Raw genomic sequence first — 16,321 nt, 5'->3', positions numbered from 1 at the left:
GCCCCCATCCTGAGGGCAAGAACTCAGTCTCTCTTATCTCCCTCTTCGCCCCCAGGGCCTACTACATACAGTCCCTGACACAAAATAGGCGCTCAATAAATATGTCTTAAACAAATGAAGTACTAATAACAACAATAGCTGCTGTTTATTGAGGCCTGGGTTATTGCTTGCCCTCCCAATAGCTCTGAGAGGTAGGTGATATCACTGTCATTCCCATTTTACAGACTTTCCTGAGGTGACAGCTAGGAAGTGGCAAAGCTGGGATTCAAACCAGGCCTGTCCAACTGCAAAACAAGGAAGGACTGCGTAGAAACACTGTCTTTTTCTCTGTTCCAGTCCATCCGGCTCACGCTCTTAGCTCCCTGGATGAGTTCATCTAATCGCAGCCCTGTGGGGTTATAATCAAATTCCAGCGGAGACAGAAAGAGCTAGCCATCCCCTGCTCAGAGCGTTCTGGAGAGGATGATAACACTGGGCGTGCTGTCCCGCCCCTCCCCGCCCCCAGCACGTTCTGACTCCTTCGGGGCGGGGCCGACTCCCTGGGTCCCAGCCTCTCCCTGGTGCCTGTAAGCTGGCCTGGATTTGACCTCATCCCGGAAGTCCCTCCAGGGAGCCAGAGCTTACTGAGGCCTTCGCTTGCCAAGCACTGCGCTAGGCCCGGCTGAAAAAGGCCTTCCTAGAGGGAGTTTCTAGTCTAGTTGGGGAGACAAGACTGCAGCATTTAACAAGGTTAAATAGCAAAGTGAGATTTAAATGACAGCAGTGGTAGAGACTTGCACTCAGTTGAGCTGAACGGTCACTGATCAGACCCAGCTCACGTGTCAGGCAGTAGTGGGGCTGTACAAGGCCACACAACTGCTCTCCAAGGACCTTCCAAAGGGACCGAGTCGCTGTTTGGGCACCCATCTAACCTTGGCCTTGTGATCAGATGAGTGTGCTGAGGTGGGGGAGAGGGGTTCTGTGAGCCCGGGGAGGGGTCCTGGCTCCGTAGAGCATCAGAGGGGCGGAGACCTTGGCCCTCTGGGTTCCCCACGTGCTCCCCCAGCTGCTGCCTTGTGCTGCCTGTCCCCGGGGGTGACCTCACCATCGCAGTCGGTGGCTCTCCACAGAACTCCACCGTGTTGGGAACCGCTGCCTCCCTCCCTTCCCCCAACCCGTGGGCACACGGCTTGCCAGCCGACCCCCGAGCCAGCTTCCCTGCTCGTCTGGCTGCCTCGATGTCACCGGGGATTAGTGTGCATTTGTGGCTTTTAGCGGTCACACCCCTCCCTGCTGCAGCCTCACCCTCTGGAGCCCAGGGATGGGCTTGGGCTTGGTCCTGGGAGCCCCCCCAACCAGGGAACAGCGCTGACTGCCCCTTTCTCTGTTTCCCCTGACATCAGAAGGCAGAGTGCTTGTTCACTTTGGAAGCTCACTCGCAGGAGCAGAAGAAGAGAGTGTGCTGGTGCCTGTCGGAGAACATTGTAAAGCAGCAACAGCTGGCGGCGCCGTCCCCTGAGAGCAAGGTAAGGGGCTCGCTGGTGGCCACAGCCCTGGCTGCCTGGCTCCCCCTCGGCCAGCCTGCACCCCTGAGCCTCCGAATTGAGCTTGGGACCAGCCCTGGCTTAGGACTTGGATCTGGGCAGCAAGCTCTTGGCAAGGAGGCCTGTGCTCGAACCACTCTCCCCCTTGGCCTGTCACTGGATCTACTGAGCGAGTTTGACGGTGCTCAGGTAGAGCGACAGAGCCAAACCGAGCACGACCCATCAATTCTCGGTTCTGTTCTCTAGTTTGCCGACGGCAAGGTCTAGTTCGGGCCGGCCTCCCGGCTGCTGCCTGGCACGCGGCCCCGCTCTGCTGTTGGGCGTAGGTCGTGCCCAGGGACAGCAAGCACACTGGTGTCTAACACTGGCCCGAAGCAGACATAGTTGGGAAGGGACGTTTGCGGCAGAAGCCGTGCTGGCTCGATGCGGGCCACGCCCAGGTGGAGCCAAGTGGAGTTTTCTGGGGACTGGGAGCCGGCCAGCGGGAGCATCAGGGAAGGTTAGAGACTCCCAGCTGAAGCTGATCTGGGGCAGGCACCCCCTCGGCTGGTCCCGTGCCTGTGGAAGGCGTCGGGATCGGAGCTGGACTACAGCCTTCCCCTTGGCCCCCCGGATGCCAGGCCAAGGCACAGTTGTATTCCCTCATTTGTGAGTCACTCAGGTCCCTTCTCTTGCTGAACGTGTTGGCCGTGTTGGAATTTGGTCTGATTTGCTGCAAAGGGAGCCGTGGTGGTTGGTTGGCCGGAACCAGGGAGAAGAGGGTAAAGGAAAGCGAGCGCCAGCTGGTCAACTCACAGGCCTCGTGCTTCTTCCTGCTGCGTTGAGGGCCGCCCTGCGCCTGCGCGTCATGCATACGTAGCCCAACGGGGCAGTGGGGCAGGCTGCTGAGGACGGGAGGTGGGGAAGAGGCTGCTGTGCAGCCCCTGTTGGTGGGGTGGTGGCGGATGGCGGCTCCTCAAGTAGTGCGTGTCTGAGGATTATGTGATCTCAGACTCGACAGTTATCTTGTTTTACACTTGCCAGGGGCAAGAATAACTGTGATGAGGGAGGACAGCGGGCACAGCATGGACACAGTCACATTCTGCTGCTGGCTGGCGGGTGACCTTGGGCAAGTCACTGTACTACTCTGTGCCTTGGTGTCCCCATCTGGGGATAGTAGTTTCTCCTCCAAAGGGTTGTTGTGCAAATTAAATGAGACAGTGCATACACAGTTCATAGCACAGTGCCTGGTATTCAGTAGGTGCGCTTGCTACGCTGGCTGGTTCCCAGTCTCAGCTTCTACTCCTCAACAGAGACTTGCCAAGGCTGTAGGCTGCCTGGGCCCCTTGATCCTGGGTTGGTCACAATCAGAGACCAGGCCACTTCCTCCTCGCTGGGGTGGCCGCTGGGATGCGGCATGCTTGCACTTGTGTTCCTCAGTTTTCTTGTGTTTTCGGCTTAGCTCCTCCTGATCTGGGGAAAAAGTTCTTTCTGCCTCAACTTCAGAGTTTGCCGGCTCTGGAGAGTGTTGGCAACAGCCTTCTCAACGCCCTGGGGAGTCTCTCCACCTTCGGTTGGGGGGTGAGGGGGACAGTTTGAGTGACTGAAGGTGGGCTGGGTTTCTGAGACAGGCGCCGGTCGCCGCAGGGCTGTGGGCTTGGCTGAGTGACCCTGGAAGGGCCCGAGGGTTTGGGGCCTGGCTTCCGGGCCACGCCAAGATATATGGGCAGCCTGGGCAGGCAACAGCTGGACGCGTCTTCAAATCAAAACTCTTTAAACGTGTGCTTAATGGAGAAGCTCTGTGTTGGGCGGGAGGAGGGAAAAGACGGAGGGCCCGACCGCTGGGACGGCCTCAGGATTGCCCCCTCACCTGGGAACGGGCCCTGCCCAGCTGGCACACCCCACTTGGCCCACGCTCCTTGAAAGGCAGTTAGTAACCACTTTTTGTTAGGCAGGCCCCTTGGGGATCTCCCTGCCCAACCTTCCCTACCCCCCATCACACCCACTGGAAGAGTCATAGCAGCTCATTCCTTCTAGTCGCTTGCAGAATGCTTCCTGAGAGAAGTTCCCATAAATGGGATTTTCTCCAGCCCCGTACGTTTCCAGGAGTGCTTCAGCAAAAAAAAAAAACCTTAACCGCCGGGCCCAGGTGGCTGTCCAACCGGCACAGGCCATCCACCTGCGCTCAGCTCCATCAGGTCCTGGCTGCCTCCGAGGTGACCGTGAACCTCCTTACCCAGGGCTGGGCCACAGCCCTTTTTCTAGGCTTGCTGTCCTCCAGGGGAGAGAGAAGAGGGAAGGCCAAGCAGAGCTTGGACACTGGCTTCTTGCTTTGGTCAAGCAGACCACGTCTGCCTGAAATCTGTTTTGAGCCCTCACTGAGGAGCATGCCTTTTTTTTTTTAAACGACTTTTCTTTGTTCTGAGACTGTTCCGCCTCCTGCTGCAGAATGGAAACCGATGCCTAAGCCACTCCTTGTCTGCCCAACTCCAGTGCCTCTCTGGCGAAAGAGGGCTTTGCAAGGCAGCTCCCCAAACTCCTGTGCTGCCTCTTCTCAACCCTGTTCCTTTCAGCAGTGTTTGCTGACGCTTGGAATGTGGGATTGGGATTCTTCAAACATCTCAAAAAATGCAAAAGTTCTTCCCCAATTTGGAAAACATGATAAATGTGATATGCCCTGAACATGAAATGCTTCTGGGGAAAGACGGAGGGAATTGGAGGAAGATGGATTCAAAGGACAGTAGAGAGGCAGGTGTGCCGCTCCCTGCTGCGTGACCTTTGGCAACCGCTTCCCGCCATGGCGGTCCCATCTATGCATTGGTCAGGTGGCTCTTCGCAGCTCTTCAAGCTTTGGGATTCTCATGAAAGTTGAGGACCTGGAGTCGTCCAGTTCTCCAAGATTTCTGTATAACTTGATTGCCTGTGAAGTGCGCTGCCCTTAGGGGCCAGGTCTACTCCCCTCCTGGCGGGGGAGACAGAGACTTTCTGCGCTGTGTCTGAGGTGCCTGTGACCTTGGGTTGCAGTGTTGGGGTCCCGGCTGGGGCAAGGACACAACGAGGCAGGCCGAAGCCGACTGCATCCCGTCTCTGGGGCCCCACTGCCTTTCTCCGGCTCACTCCTGGCTGACCGTGGCAGGTGGAAGGCTGCTCCAGGTGGGCCTGCGTGCTCCCCCTTTCTGTAGACATAAGTGGCCGGCTTCCTCTCCTCTCCCAGCGTCCTTTTTCTCACCACCCCGTTCTTCCTCATCAGCATTCTGCCCCCTTTCTTGCTTCATCGTCTATCCATGGAGGGAAACTACCTGTCTTCTTTCACCTGGGACAACTTCTACTAAACTCCCTGCCATGGGGACCGCTGCCATGCTGCTAATCTAGAATAACTCACAGGTGGTCCTACCTGTGGCCGTTAAGGCTAAGGTAACAGGGAGAGACAAATGCATATTGTGTTGGTTATTCAATCAAATATAGAAATAAGTGCCTGCTCTGGGCCGGACACTAGTTTAGGTCCTTTATGGGGGTGGGCGGAGGGCTCTTGGCTGTACATTCATTGTCAGTGAACCTCCACGAGCTCCCACCACGTGCACAGCGCTGGCCTGGGCAATGGACCTTTCTCGGGGTGCACCCTGAGCTCAGTGCTGGGAATGCACGGGTGAATCTGTCATATTCTTTCCTTGGGAAGTTGCGGTCCAGCGGTGGAGACTGATATTGCCAACAGACGGTTCCAAAATAACATAGCGAGTGATATGGGAGGCGTGAGCTCTTACCGCTCTGTGACCTCAGGCGAGGCACCGAGGCTCTCTGAGACTCAAGATTTTCATTAGTAAAGCAGATGGATGAACAGGGTTCTCGTGAGGATTAAACTCATGTAATGTGCTTAGCAAAGTGGCACACAGGAAGAACTCTGTGAATTATTATTATTATTAAAGTTATGTCTATATAGGAAGATTCATCTAGTGACCTTGTTTATTGAAGCTGAATGCTGCCGCTTTGAGCACATGTAACGACTGCTCCATGTCACTTCCTGGTAGCTACCTGCTGTATTCCTGGGACCAGGCAGGGAAACTGAGGCCTCCTGGGTGTGCTCTGGCTGTAAGACTTCTCCCAGGTGTGACACCAAGGTGCGTGCCACCTCGTCATCTCCACTAGGGCGGCTAGAGATGGGGCCCTGGAGATGCCAGGGTCTATCTGAGCACCTTAGAGAGCAGCAGGGGCAGGTCCTGGAGTCAGGCAGCCCTGGCCCGAGTTGACAGCGAGCTAATTCCAGTTCTGTCTGGTTCCACAGAAACTGCACCCTTATGGCTCTCTCCAGCAGGAGATGGGGCCGGCCAACTCAACCAATGCTACCCAGGATAGAAGCTTTACCTCATCAGGACAGACTCTGATTGGCTGAGCAAACTCAAGGGCAGGACTCTGCTTCTGGCAACTTAACCCTTTCTTGGGCATCCCCTACCACACAGTAACCTCACCTCAACTGGACCCAAAACGGAGGACCAAGATGGTGGGCCTATAGGGTCATCTGAAGGGAGTGGCCCCACGGGTGTGTGGACTGGCGTCAGAAGGACCACAGTGGTGTGAGAGGCCCTGTGGGCAGATGCAGACTGGATCAGAAAGTCCCAAATGGAGAAGACCCAGAAGCTTATTCCCTACAAGGAAGAAGGAAGTGAAATAGCATCTGGGCTACCGGTGGTTCCAGCGCCTGCCTCAGGGGCAGCAGGAGAAGTTGGGAGAGGTCAGCCCTGACGGAGAACAATGCCAAGATCTGCTGCTGCCAGAAGATATCTCCACCCATTCACTCATTTTTCATCTGAACTCATGCATTCATTCCTTCATTCATCAGATATTTTTAGGGCATCTACTTTATGCCAGGCTCGGGGCTAGGAGCTGGAGATACTATGGAGAATGAGAGGGACATGGTCTCTGCTCTTATCAAGATTTCAGTCTTAGTAAGGGAGAGAGCATTACATAAACACCAACACACACACACACACACACACACACACACACACACACACACACACACACGGGATTACACACTGTGATCCTCTATGAAGGAAAAGAAAGGATTCCTTTAAGAGAGAATATTATTAGAGATTGCTGAGTGTGGGTATGGGGTGGGGGAGGGGAAGAGCATAACTTTTAAGCCAAGAAAGGAGTTAGCCAGTCAAGGACTTTGGAAAGAATTTTCCAGACAGATGGAACAGCCTGCGAAGAGTACCTGAGATAGCAAGGAGCATGGCGTGCTGGAGGAACAGAGGCTAGGCCGTTGGAGCTGGGGCTTAGTGCGGGGGAAGACCAAGTAGGTGGGGGCCAGATCGTACAGGGCTTTGGTGGTTAACGTTGTATTGATTGCATTTGAGACACAGTGGGAAGCCACTGAAGGCTTTTGAGAAAGGGAGTCACAGAATCTCAGGGACATTTCTAGACGATGAGAGAACCCAAGGAGGGGCCCAAGTGGGTGTGAGGAGATCAGTTTTTTTTTGTGGGTGGGGGGGGGTCCCTTCAGTCCTCCAGGTGATGGGTGATGGTTGCCCATCCTGGATGATGTCTGGGGAGGCGGGTATGTGAATGCCCAGACCCTCGGGTAGGGGAGGCTCTGCGATGAGAAGAGAGAGTTTCCTGTCCCTCCACCACTCTCACCCTCATCGTCCACTGTGTCTCACTCTTTCAGTGGATGCAAGTAAGGATGGGGCCTTCCTCACAGAGCCCCCTCCTGGTGAGGCCTGGGTAGGGACCAGTGCTGAGTTCCGAGAATGTCCCTGGGATTTGGGAGTTATGGGTGCTTCAGCTGGCCAAGGTGGTCAAGTTCATAGCCCCCCAGCCTCAGCAGGGGTGGCCTATGCTGTCCCTCCATCCTGTAAACACAGCCCTCTGGAAACTGACTGGGTTTGCTTTCTGCAGAGCTCCTGAGGGTCAGGGACTGGGGCTAAGTGTGGCTCAGCACACTTAGAGGAGACCGTCCTGCCATGAGGCTGACAAAAGGCCTACATGGGGACAGCGATTAGAGCTCAGCCCGCTCACTGCCTGCTGCACCTTCTGGTGCAGCCCAGCGTCGGGCAGCTTTCACACCCTTCTCTAACTGTGCAGACATAGCTCACACACCACGGGTAGGTGTAGGATCAGGGTCATTTGCATAGAAAGGGGGTCAGAGAGGCTGGACTTCAGTTTAGAGAAGTCCCCTCGGAGCTTGGACACTCCGTGTTGTGTCTTGTAAGAGCTTCTCCGTGTCTTTAGAGAGGGGTCTTGTGCCCTGGTGAGTTTGCTCAGCTGCTTTGGCTACTTGACCCCTAAGAAGGGTGGCCCAGAAGAGAATTTGCCCCTTACCTCCCACGGATCACCCCTCCTCCCAGCCTAGGAAAGATCAGACGCGTCGCATCAGTCATCTAACAGGGGATCAGCCCAATGCCCTGCCCAGCAGGGGAATAGCCTGGGCCTGAAGTGGGACAAGTGATCCGCAGTGTCTATCAGCCGAGACTCCGCCTGCAGGGTTAATTCTGAGAGGCTGAGCAGCTGAGTCTGCACAGACAGCAAGCTGCACCATGATTTCATTTGATTCCCTTACAAAATGACATTAAGGGGAGTGTGAGGCACAGGAGAATTGCCTGTCTGGGAAGACAGCGAGCTTTTCTCTCCCGGACCTGGAGACCTACCTCTGTCCACCAGACAGGTGCAGAGGACGGGGGAGCTCTGGCAGCAGGGAAACGGAGACTCGGAATGCGGCACTTAGCCCTGGGGACAGCACCTTCCTCTGGCTTGTCCCAACAAGCTGCTGAGTGGAGCGGAAGCTCCCGTCAGGGTCCTAGACCTGGCTGGCTGCTGGGAGAGCAGACATCAGCTCCTGGAGGGCCCTGGACCCATCTTCCCAGTGACTGCTGTGAGCCACAGCGCCATTGCTGCTCTGCCTCTCAAATCGATGAGACAATTAATTTGGCTCCACGGGCTCGAGAAGATGAAATATGACCGGGTGGGCACTGCTCCTCAGAGGCCCAGTCCATCCCAGACGTCCAGGATGATGAACGCATCGAAATCGCATTTGAGAGTCATAATCACGGGAAACATGGCCGAGCCCCTCCCTCCACATAAATCACGCTAAGAAGCTCACACAATGGTCTCTTTCCTGATGGGCCAATTGTCTTGGTGTGTGTCTCCGGGGCGAGCTGGGAGCACGGGAGCACAACCATTTATTGTTGAAAAGGCCATCTGGGCGATTTGAATACAAAGTGATTCTTTAAGTTCCCCACACATCCTTTGATCCCATTTTTTTGTTTTCTTATTGTCTCAGGCTCTGGGTCTGTTGAAACTCCCAGTCTCTCCTGGAAGCAGTCATGCTCTGGTCTCTGCCGCCTGGGTCCTTTTGGCCCTTTGGGAGTTGGAACCTGTTGGAAATAATGAAGACATTTATTTATGTATGCCTTGTTCTTTTTTATTCTTTAGTTTAAATTCTTTTTTCATAAATTCTGCCACCAAAGCCTGAATTTCTCATACACGGCACCAAGAGCATTCTGCAGATTGAAGGTGCAGGCAATTTCACAATGAGGGAGGGCTCCCCACAGCGAGAGCGTGGGCTTCAGAGATGGCAACTGCGATCCCCAGGCATTACCTCCCTTAGACCTCCCAGCAGCCTTGTTTTATGGATGGAAGGGACTAAGACTCCGAGAAGTTAAGTGATTTATCCAAGGTCACATAACTGGTCAGAGACCGAGCTAGTCCTCAAGCCAAGGCCTTGCAACCTAATCCATTGCTCTTTCCAAATGAAAGGTTTGCCTCTTAGGAGTGGAAGTAAGAGAAATCAGTCATCTCCTCCAGGAAGAGCCAGGAGGAAGATATCCTGCATGCAGAAATCGTGGCCCTTTAAGCTCTAGAGGGGTTGCTTTAGGACTAATAAAAATGAGATGCCTTATTCTCTACACAGTGGAGAATAAACTTCGAGTTCATATGGCCCAGGGGTGGCCCAGGCTGAAAAGATGAATAGCTTCACACAAGATTTAAGAGGTCTGATGTGAAAGACAAGGTGGAAGTCCTGAAGACAGGCTCTCAGCAGCACTGGGATGGTGGGGTTACCCCATCCCCCTTTTGAGTCTGGCATTCAAGAGGACCAGCAGCACAGTCTTGGGGTACCTGGCTGCAATGAACAGCGGCCGAAGGCAGAAAGGGATGGCTCAGGTTCAGGCCCAGCTGCACTGAGCATAAGTACAGGAAGGAGACCTTTGACCTCTGCCCTGTTGAGGGTGAGGAGAGAGCCTACTCCAGGTTTTGGGCCCAGATTTTGCCAGTTGACTGACTTGGAATCTCAATCCTAAGTAACTGGGTGTCAAATGGACTAGATTTCAGATATTCTCTACCCGCCGCCACCCCCCCCCCCCCCCCCGCCCCCGCCCCGCCAAAAACCTGTTTTCCAGTCTCTCCAGCTCTCTGCCCTCCCCTCCTTGCTGCCCGTCTGGCTGCAGAGAGACTGCCTTCTTCCCACCTTCCTCTTGGCCTCAGTCATCTTGCTATCTTTTTTTGTTCTTCAGGAAGATAGCACAACCTTACCCTCTATCTTGTCTTGACCTCATCTTTCTTCAAGTCTTTCTCTGAATAGGGTCACTGTCCTCCAAACTGTTCCCAGATCCTTGGTTTAAGAGTAGAATAATAACAGTAGGTAATTTATAAGTGAGTGCTTAGACCGTGAACCTGGAACAATGCCAGGCTCTTCACCTACATTGTCTCTTTAATCCTCACTACAGCCTCGTGAGGTTCTTTGCGGTCCTTACACATTTACTCTCATTATACCCAATTGATATAGATAAGGACGCTGAGTCTTTGAGAAGAAACTTGCCCAGGGTCACACAGCCAGTGGGTGGCTTGGATTGGAACCTGGGTGCCCAGCTCCAGAGCACTGGCTTTGGATTGCTCTGCTCTCCTACTTTCCAGCAGTCACGGGCCGTCCAAGCTGGGAGGGCGGGGGAAGCTGAGCAGTCACACTTCCCGCTTCAAGACCATCGTGGGAGGCCATGGTCCCAGCCTGCTTCTTAAGGCTCTCCCTCTGCCTTCCTGCTTTGTGCCCACAGCTCGGCCGTGTTGGATTATTTTCCTTCTCTGAATTCCCCGTGCATGTTCGTGTTTCGGCTGTTTCTTCTGCCTGATGTTGCCTGCCCTCCTCTGCTGTTCCTGACACATTCACTCCTCAGCCTTCAAGCCTCCCCTGAGACACCTTTCTCAGACGTGCATCAGAAGTCACTGCTTCCCCCTCTGTGTTCCACAGTATTTTGTTCATCTTTAGTACAGTGAGTTAGGCAGATATGTCTCGCCTGCAAGACCGTGAGCTCCTTGGGAGCCAGTGGAGGTCAAAGTTTATTTATTTCTGATTCTGTTACTGCCTGGTCCTTGGTAGGTGCTCAGTAGATGTTGTAGAATTGGATTGGGCCATGCAGTTCAAGCCTCTCACGTTCTGGCTTCTAGACAAGGAAACTGAGGCTCAAAAAGGGGAAGTGACCTGGCCAGGTTCATGGGACAAGGTAGTGGCAGAGCCAGGACTAGAACGCAGGTCTCCTGACTTTCTTGGCTGAGAGCTTTTTCCATTGCACCTCGGCTTTGTAAGACCAGAGCCTGGATCCCCACTTGGTCTTAAGCAATCTAATCTGGCCAGACTCACTTCAGGGTTATAGATGCCACCATATCCACGCTGACTTCTGGGCATCCTCAGAGGGAAGGAGGCCCTTCTGAGACCCAGAACTGCTCCCATGGTTCTCTTCCCTGGGTTTGTGGAGCTCCCTTCTCACTGAGTTCCTTGCCTTCAGAGAAAACCAGAGTAGGACTCTGAAGATCTTGGTTCAAATCCTGATTTTGCTTGTAATTCGCTGTGTGACACTTTGGGCAAATTACTTCACCTCTCTGATCATTTGTTTCTTTACCAAGAAAAATGAGGGAGTTGAATTTAGGTGGTCTCCAGGAGTCATCTTCAAAGCCTCAGGACTCTAATAACAGGTGAAAAGAAAAAAGAAATCAGACATTTTGGTCTTCACATTGAAACAAGAGTATATGTGTGTGAATATATGCAAATGTTGTACGTGGTTAATATTCATCATGTACTTGAGACAAATAAGTATACGTATGGACCTTATACAGGAAGGGGTCCTCATCACAGGCACTCAGATTGTAAGCACAACCCTGCTTCCTCCCACCCAAATGTGCCTCCTTCAGGCTCGCCCCAGGGAAAGTGGCAAGGAGCTTTCAAACCTAGAATCTTCCCCTGGCCCTTCTTTTCTCCTGCTCACTGGACCCTTGTTTTAACTTCACATATATAGGTATACACATATGTTCTTTAATCGGACTCCTGGTCTCTGGCATAAAGCTAACTTTGTGCAGTGCCTTTGGTTTCTAGTGTGGTCAGAAGTCTCCTTCAGACTCTTCCCCAGAAGTTGCCACTGACTTTTTCATTGCCTTTAATGTATATCGTCTTTTGCTCAAACACTACTCAGGGTAAATTTTCTAAAACAGTGTCTTTTAAATGTTAGTCATTTTCCATTTTGGTTAAATTCTATCACAGTATAGGTTTCTGCTATTTCTCCTCGTGGGAGAAAATTAAGTGTTCACTAGGCTAGCCTAGGAAGCTGACCACCATTTATAACACAATTTTCAATGGGAAAATGCATTCTGAGACCCGTCATCAACTCTCAGATGATTTGGGAATACAGCTCAACACACACCACAAAGCAGAGAATATAATATTTATTTGACGAGAGACTAGAATTTTGATAGAACCACAGGATCTTTGAGTGTGGAACTGAAAAGCCTCCTCCCTCCCCCACCAGGATCAATCGATTAACAAGCTGATTTGTAGAAACCAAGACCAAGAGACGGGCAAGAACTTGGCCAGGGGCACGTAGTTGGTGCTAGAGCTGGAAGTAGGACCCACTGCTCAGCGCTCCCCTTCAGGGGCCTTTGAAGAGTCTGCCAGGTTGGGGACGGGGCGGGGCACAGACTGTCCTAGAGACACTTGTCGTCTCACTCCGCTGCATTGTCATTAGGAAAAGTAAGTCACCACTTTGAGCTGTAATGGAAATAGTGAGAAATAGCCCTGCTAATGGTGTGGGGAGAGGTTGTCTAGTCGGCTGGCTTGTCTATAAATTCCCCACGCGTTCTTGCTGGAGCGGAATGAATGGGGCTGCTGTGTTTTACCTGGAGCTCTGAGCAGGGCAGGGCTGGCGGAGACGCTCCCAGTTCTAAAAATAGTAGTAGGATTGGAGCTGAGGGGAAGAGGAAGGGGCTCCTTCGGGAGCTGGGTGGGACGCCTCACCCCCTTCCTCTTCCTGCCGGGCCCTCTGTGAGGAAGCGCCATCGATTCAGAGAATTTAGATCTGGGAGGGTCCTGGAGCCACCAGCCCTCTTGGCCCCTCCTCACACAGAAGAGGAGACCCTGGAGGCCCGGAGTAGGGAAAGGACTGGCCAGCCGTCCCCAGCCCAGAGGGAAGGTCCCAGATGGCAGGCTGTTTTCCTCCTGCTTTTAGCAGGGCGGCAGCAGGCCAGGAGAGGTTTTCTCTCCCTGCCACTGGGAGCGCACAGGGCCTGGGAACTCCTGGGGCCGGACGTGGTTAGGCTTCCTGAATGTCGCCCAGCAGGCGAGGAGTCCCTGGCTAGTCTGCCCTGAGCCCTGACCTCAGCCAACTGGCCTGCCAGCGCCACGCCTTCCCCTTGCCGTTGTCCCCACCCTTGCTGATTTGTCCTTCTGTCACCCCCTAGACTGTCTGCAGGGAGGGAGGACAAGGGCCCGCATAGAGCCAGCCTGCAGGACAGAGGGCCTAGTGGCTTGGGACCTTTCTCTGCCCATCCCCAGGAACAAGCAGGGGCAGCTAAGGTAGAGGCAGGGGCCTGATTCAGAGGTAGGCAAGCCAGGGTTCAAATCCCAGCTCTGCTTCTCACTAGCCGTGGGATTACTGGCACGTTACCTAGCCTCTAGTCAAATGAGACAAGGACATCTCTCTCACAGGGTTCTCCTGAGGAGTAAGGGGAATGGTCTGTGCAAAGTGCCTGGCAGGTAGTAGGTACAGACAGCCCTCCGTATCTGCGGGTTCCGCTTCCACAGATTTAACCAACCGCAGAGAGAAAAAAAAAAAAAAAAAACATTCCAGAAAGTTCCAAAAAGCAAAACTTGAATTTGCTGAGCTGGCGGCTATTTACATAGTATTCCCGTCGTACAACTATTTACATGGCATTTACGTTTTATTAGTATTATAGGTAATCTAGAGATGATTTAAAGTATATGGGAGGGATGTGTGTAGGTTCTGTGCAAATACTATGCCCTTTTATATAAGTGACTTGAGCATCCCTGGATTTTGGTATCTGCTGGGGGTCCTGGAACCACCCACCTCCCACCGCACAGGATACCAAGGGACGACTGTGCTTAGTGGCAGCTGTTATTGCTAGATCAAGTGTGAACATGTGCTTGACTCTGCAGCCCCCTTCCTTGGCCCTCCACCCATGAGGGCATGGCAGGTGTGGGTTTTTTTTTTTTTTGAATGCAGTTGACTTTTGTTGTATTGTTATAAAAGTAATTCATGTTTATTATGAAGAAAACATTTAGTACAGTTGAAACAGGAGAAGGAAATGAAGTTCACCCTTAATCCCAACACCCAGAGATAACCACTGTTAACATTTTGGGGTGTATCCTGTCAGGCATTTGTTTATACACACATATACGTTTGTGTGTATAAACAAATTGCAAATTGGGGTTGCCCATACACACAGTTTTCTAAGTTGCTTTTTTCCATTTAACAATGTAGTGTATCCACGTTTCCATGTCAATAAATGTGCTTCTACAACATCATTTTTAGTGCCTATAGAGTATTTCATTGTGTAGATGAAACAGGTTTTGTTTAAAAAAATCTCCAGTAGGTCAACATTTAGGTTGTTGCCAATATTTCATTGTTACAAAAACCTGAGATAAAAATCTTTATAGCTATATCCCCAGCATCCAGTGTACATCTTTGACCCACCACAAATACTTGTTGATAAATGAACGTTGTGTTAGAATAAATTCCTGGTACTAGAATTTCCAGATGAAAGGGTATATATTTGTAAAAAAGGCTCTTGATACCTATTGCCAAATTACTCTCCAGAATGATTGTACCAATTTATAATCCCAGTTAAGATTGACCAATTCATCCTGCTTTGCCCCAGACTCTTCCTTTTTAACATGGAAATTCTTGCTTCCTGGGAAACCCCTCAGTCCCAAGCAAATTGGGACAGTCTGGGTAAGAGACCATTTCCCCACACACTCACCAACACTGTGCATTGTTACGTTTTTTAGTAGGTTCATTTCTTTGAGTACTAGAGATGTTGGATGTTTATATGCCTTTTAGTTATTTGCATTACCTCTTTTGTGAGTAGCTTGTTCAAATCTTTTGCCCATTTTTCTGTTGGGCTGTTTATAGTTTATTAATTCACAAGAGCTCTTTATAAAATAAGGATATTTGTATATTAACCTTTTATTTTTTTAAACTGTAGATGTTTCTGATTTATAGGTAGTCATATCTGTAAATTGCTTTGGTGGCAACTTTATTGAAGTATTATTCACATATCATACAATTTATCCTTTTAAAGTGTACAACTCAATGGTTTTTTAGTATATTCACAGACTTGTGCAACCATCACCGCAGTCAATTTTAGAACATTTTCATTATTTCCAAAAGAAACCATACCCTTTAGCTATCACCCACCCATTCCCCCATCTCCTCCAGCCCTACACAACCACTAATCCACTTTCTGTCTCTATAGATTTGTTCTCGACATTTCCTATAAATGGAATCATGTAATATTAAGTCTTTTGTGACTGGCTTCCTTCATTTAGCATGAGGTTTTCAAGGTTTATCCATGTTGTAGCATGTATCGGGACCTTATTCCTCTTATGGTGGAATAATATTCCATTGTATGGCTATACCACATTTTATTTATTCAGTCATCTGTTGATGAATCTTTGGGTTGTTTCCACCTTTGGGCTATTATGAATAATGCTGCCATAAATGTTTGTGTACAAGTTTTTGTGTGGACGTATGTTTCCATTTCTTTTGAGTATATACATAGGAGTAGAATTCCTGGATCAAGTGGTAACTCTTTTTAACTTTCTGAGGAACTGCTAGATTCTTTTCCAAAGTAGCTTCATGATTTTACCTTCCCACCCTCAGCGTACAAGTATTCCGATTTCTCCACATTCTCTCTAACACTTGTTATTTTCCTGTTTTTTAAAAATCATAGCCATCCTAGTGGGTGTGAAATAGCTTCTCATGGTGGTTTTGAATTGTGTCTTTCTGATGACTAATATCATATTTATAAATCAAAAAAAATATTTTTTTGCCTTTAGTGTTGTGGTATCCACCCCAGGGTTATACAATATTCACTTCCCCCCACACCTTGAACTTTATGGTTTTATTTTTCAACTTTTAACATTTAGTCTATCTGGAATTTACTTTGGTATATGGTATGAGCAAAAATACTTTTCATTCTTTCCAAACAGTTATTTGCTCCAGTGCTTTTACATTTTGTTAGGATAAGTGTCCTCTCATTACTCTTTTTAAAAAATAATCCTGTTCTCACATATTTGTTCTTTTATTTTTTTTAACATCTTTATTGGAGTATAATTGCTTTACGATGGTGTGTTAGTTTCTGCTTTATAACAAAGTGAATCAGTTATACATCTACATATGTCCCCATATCTCTTCCCTCTTGCATCTCCCTCCCTCCCACCCTCCCTATCCCATCCCTCTAGGTGGTCACAAAGCACCGAGCTGATCTCCCTGTGCTATGCGGCTGCTTCCCACTAGCTATCTATTTTACATTTGGTAGTGTAT

The 16,321-nt window shown here is 50.7% G+C and overlaps 1 protein-coding gene across 5 annotated transcripts in view; it reads left to right on the top strand.

Moving 5' to 3' along the window:
• Nucleotides 1-16,321, top strand: part of RGS3 (regulator of G protein signaling 3) — a 131,102-nt gene that overhangs the window by 64,028 nt on the left and 50,753 nt on the right. For 2 of the 5 annotated variants that reach the window (XM_007109478.3, XM_024126164.2), the window contains 2 exons: nucleotides 1,383-1,505; nucleotides 5,782-6,464. In XM_007109478.3, coding sequence (XP_007109540.1) covers nucleotides 1,383-1,505; nucleotides 5,782-5,889 — 231 coding nt within the window. In that variant the 3' untranslated portion in view covers nucleotides 5,890-6,464. Of the gene's footprint in view, nucleotides 1-713; nucleotides 730-1,382; nucleotides 1,506-5,781; nucleotides 6,465-16,321 lie in introns of those variants that run through there. The other 3 variants (XM_007109476.2, XM_028493600.2, XM_007109480.4) reach the window with 2 other exon arrangements.

This window comes from Physeter macrocephalus, chromosome 9 (assembly GCF_002837175.3).
Source record: "Physeter macrocephalus isolate SW-GA chromosome 9, ASM283717v5, whole genome shotgun sequence".
In the NCBI taxonomy this organism is placed as follows: domain Eukaryota; kingdom Metazoa; phylum Chordata; class Mammalia; order Artiodactyla; family Physeteridae; genus Physeter; species Physeter macrocephalus.
Note: the sequence above shows the minus strand (reverse complement) of the source record. Positions and strands in the feature narration are given on the sequence as shown.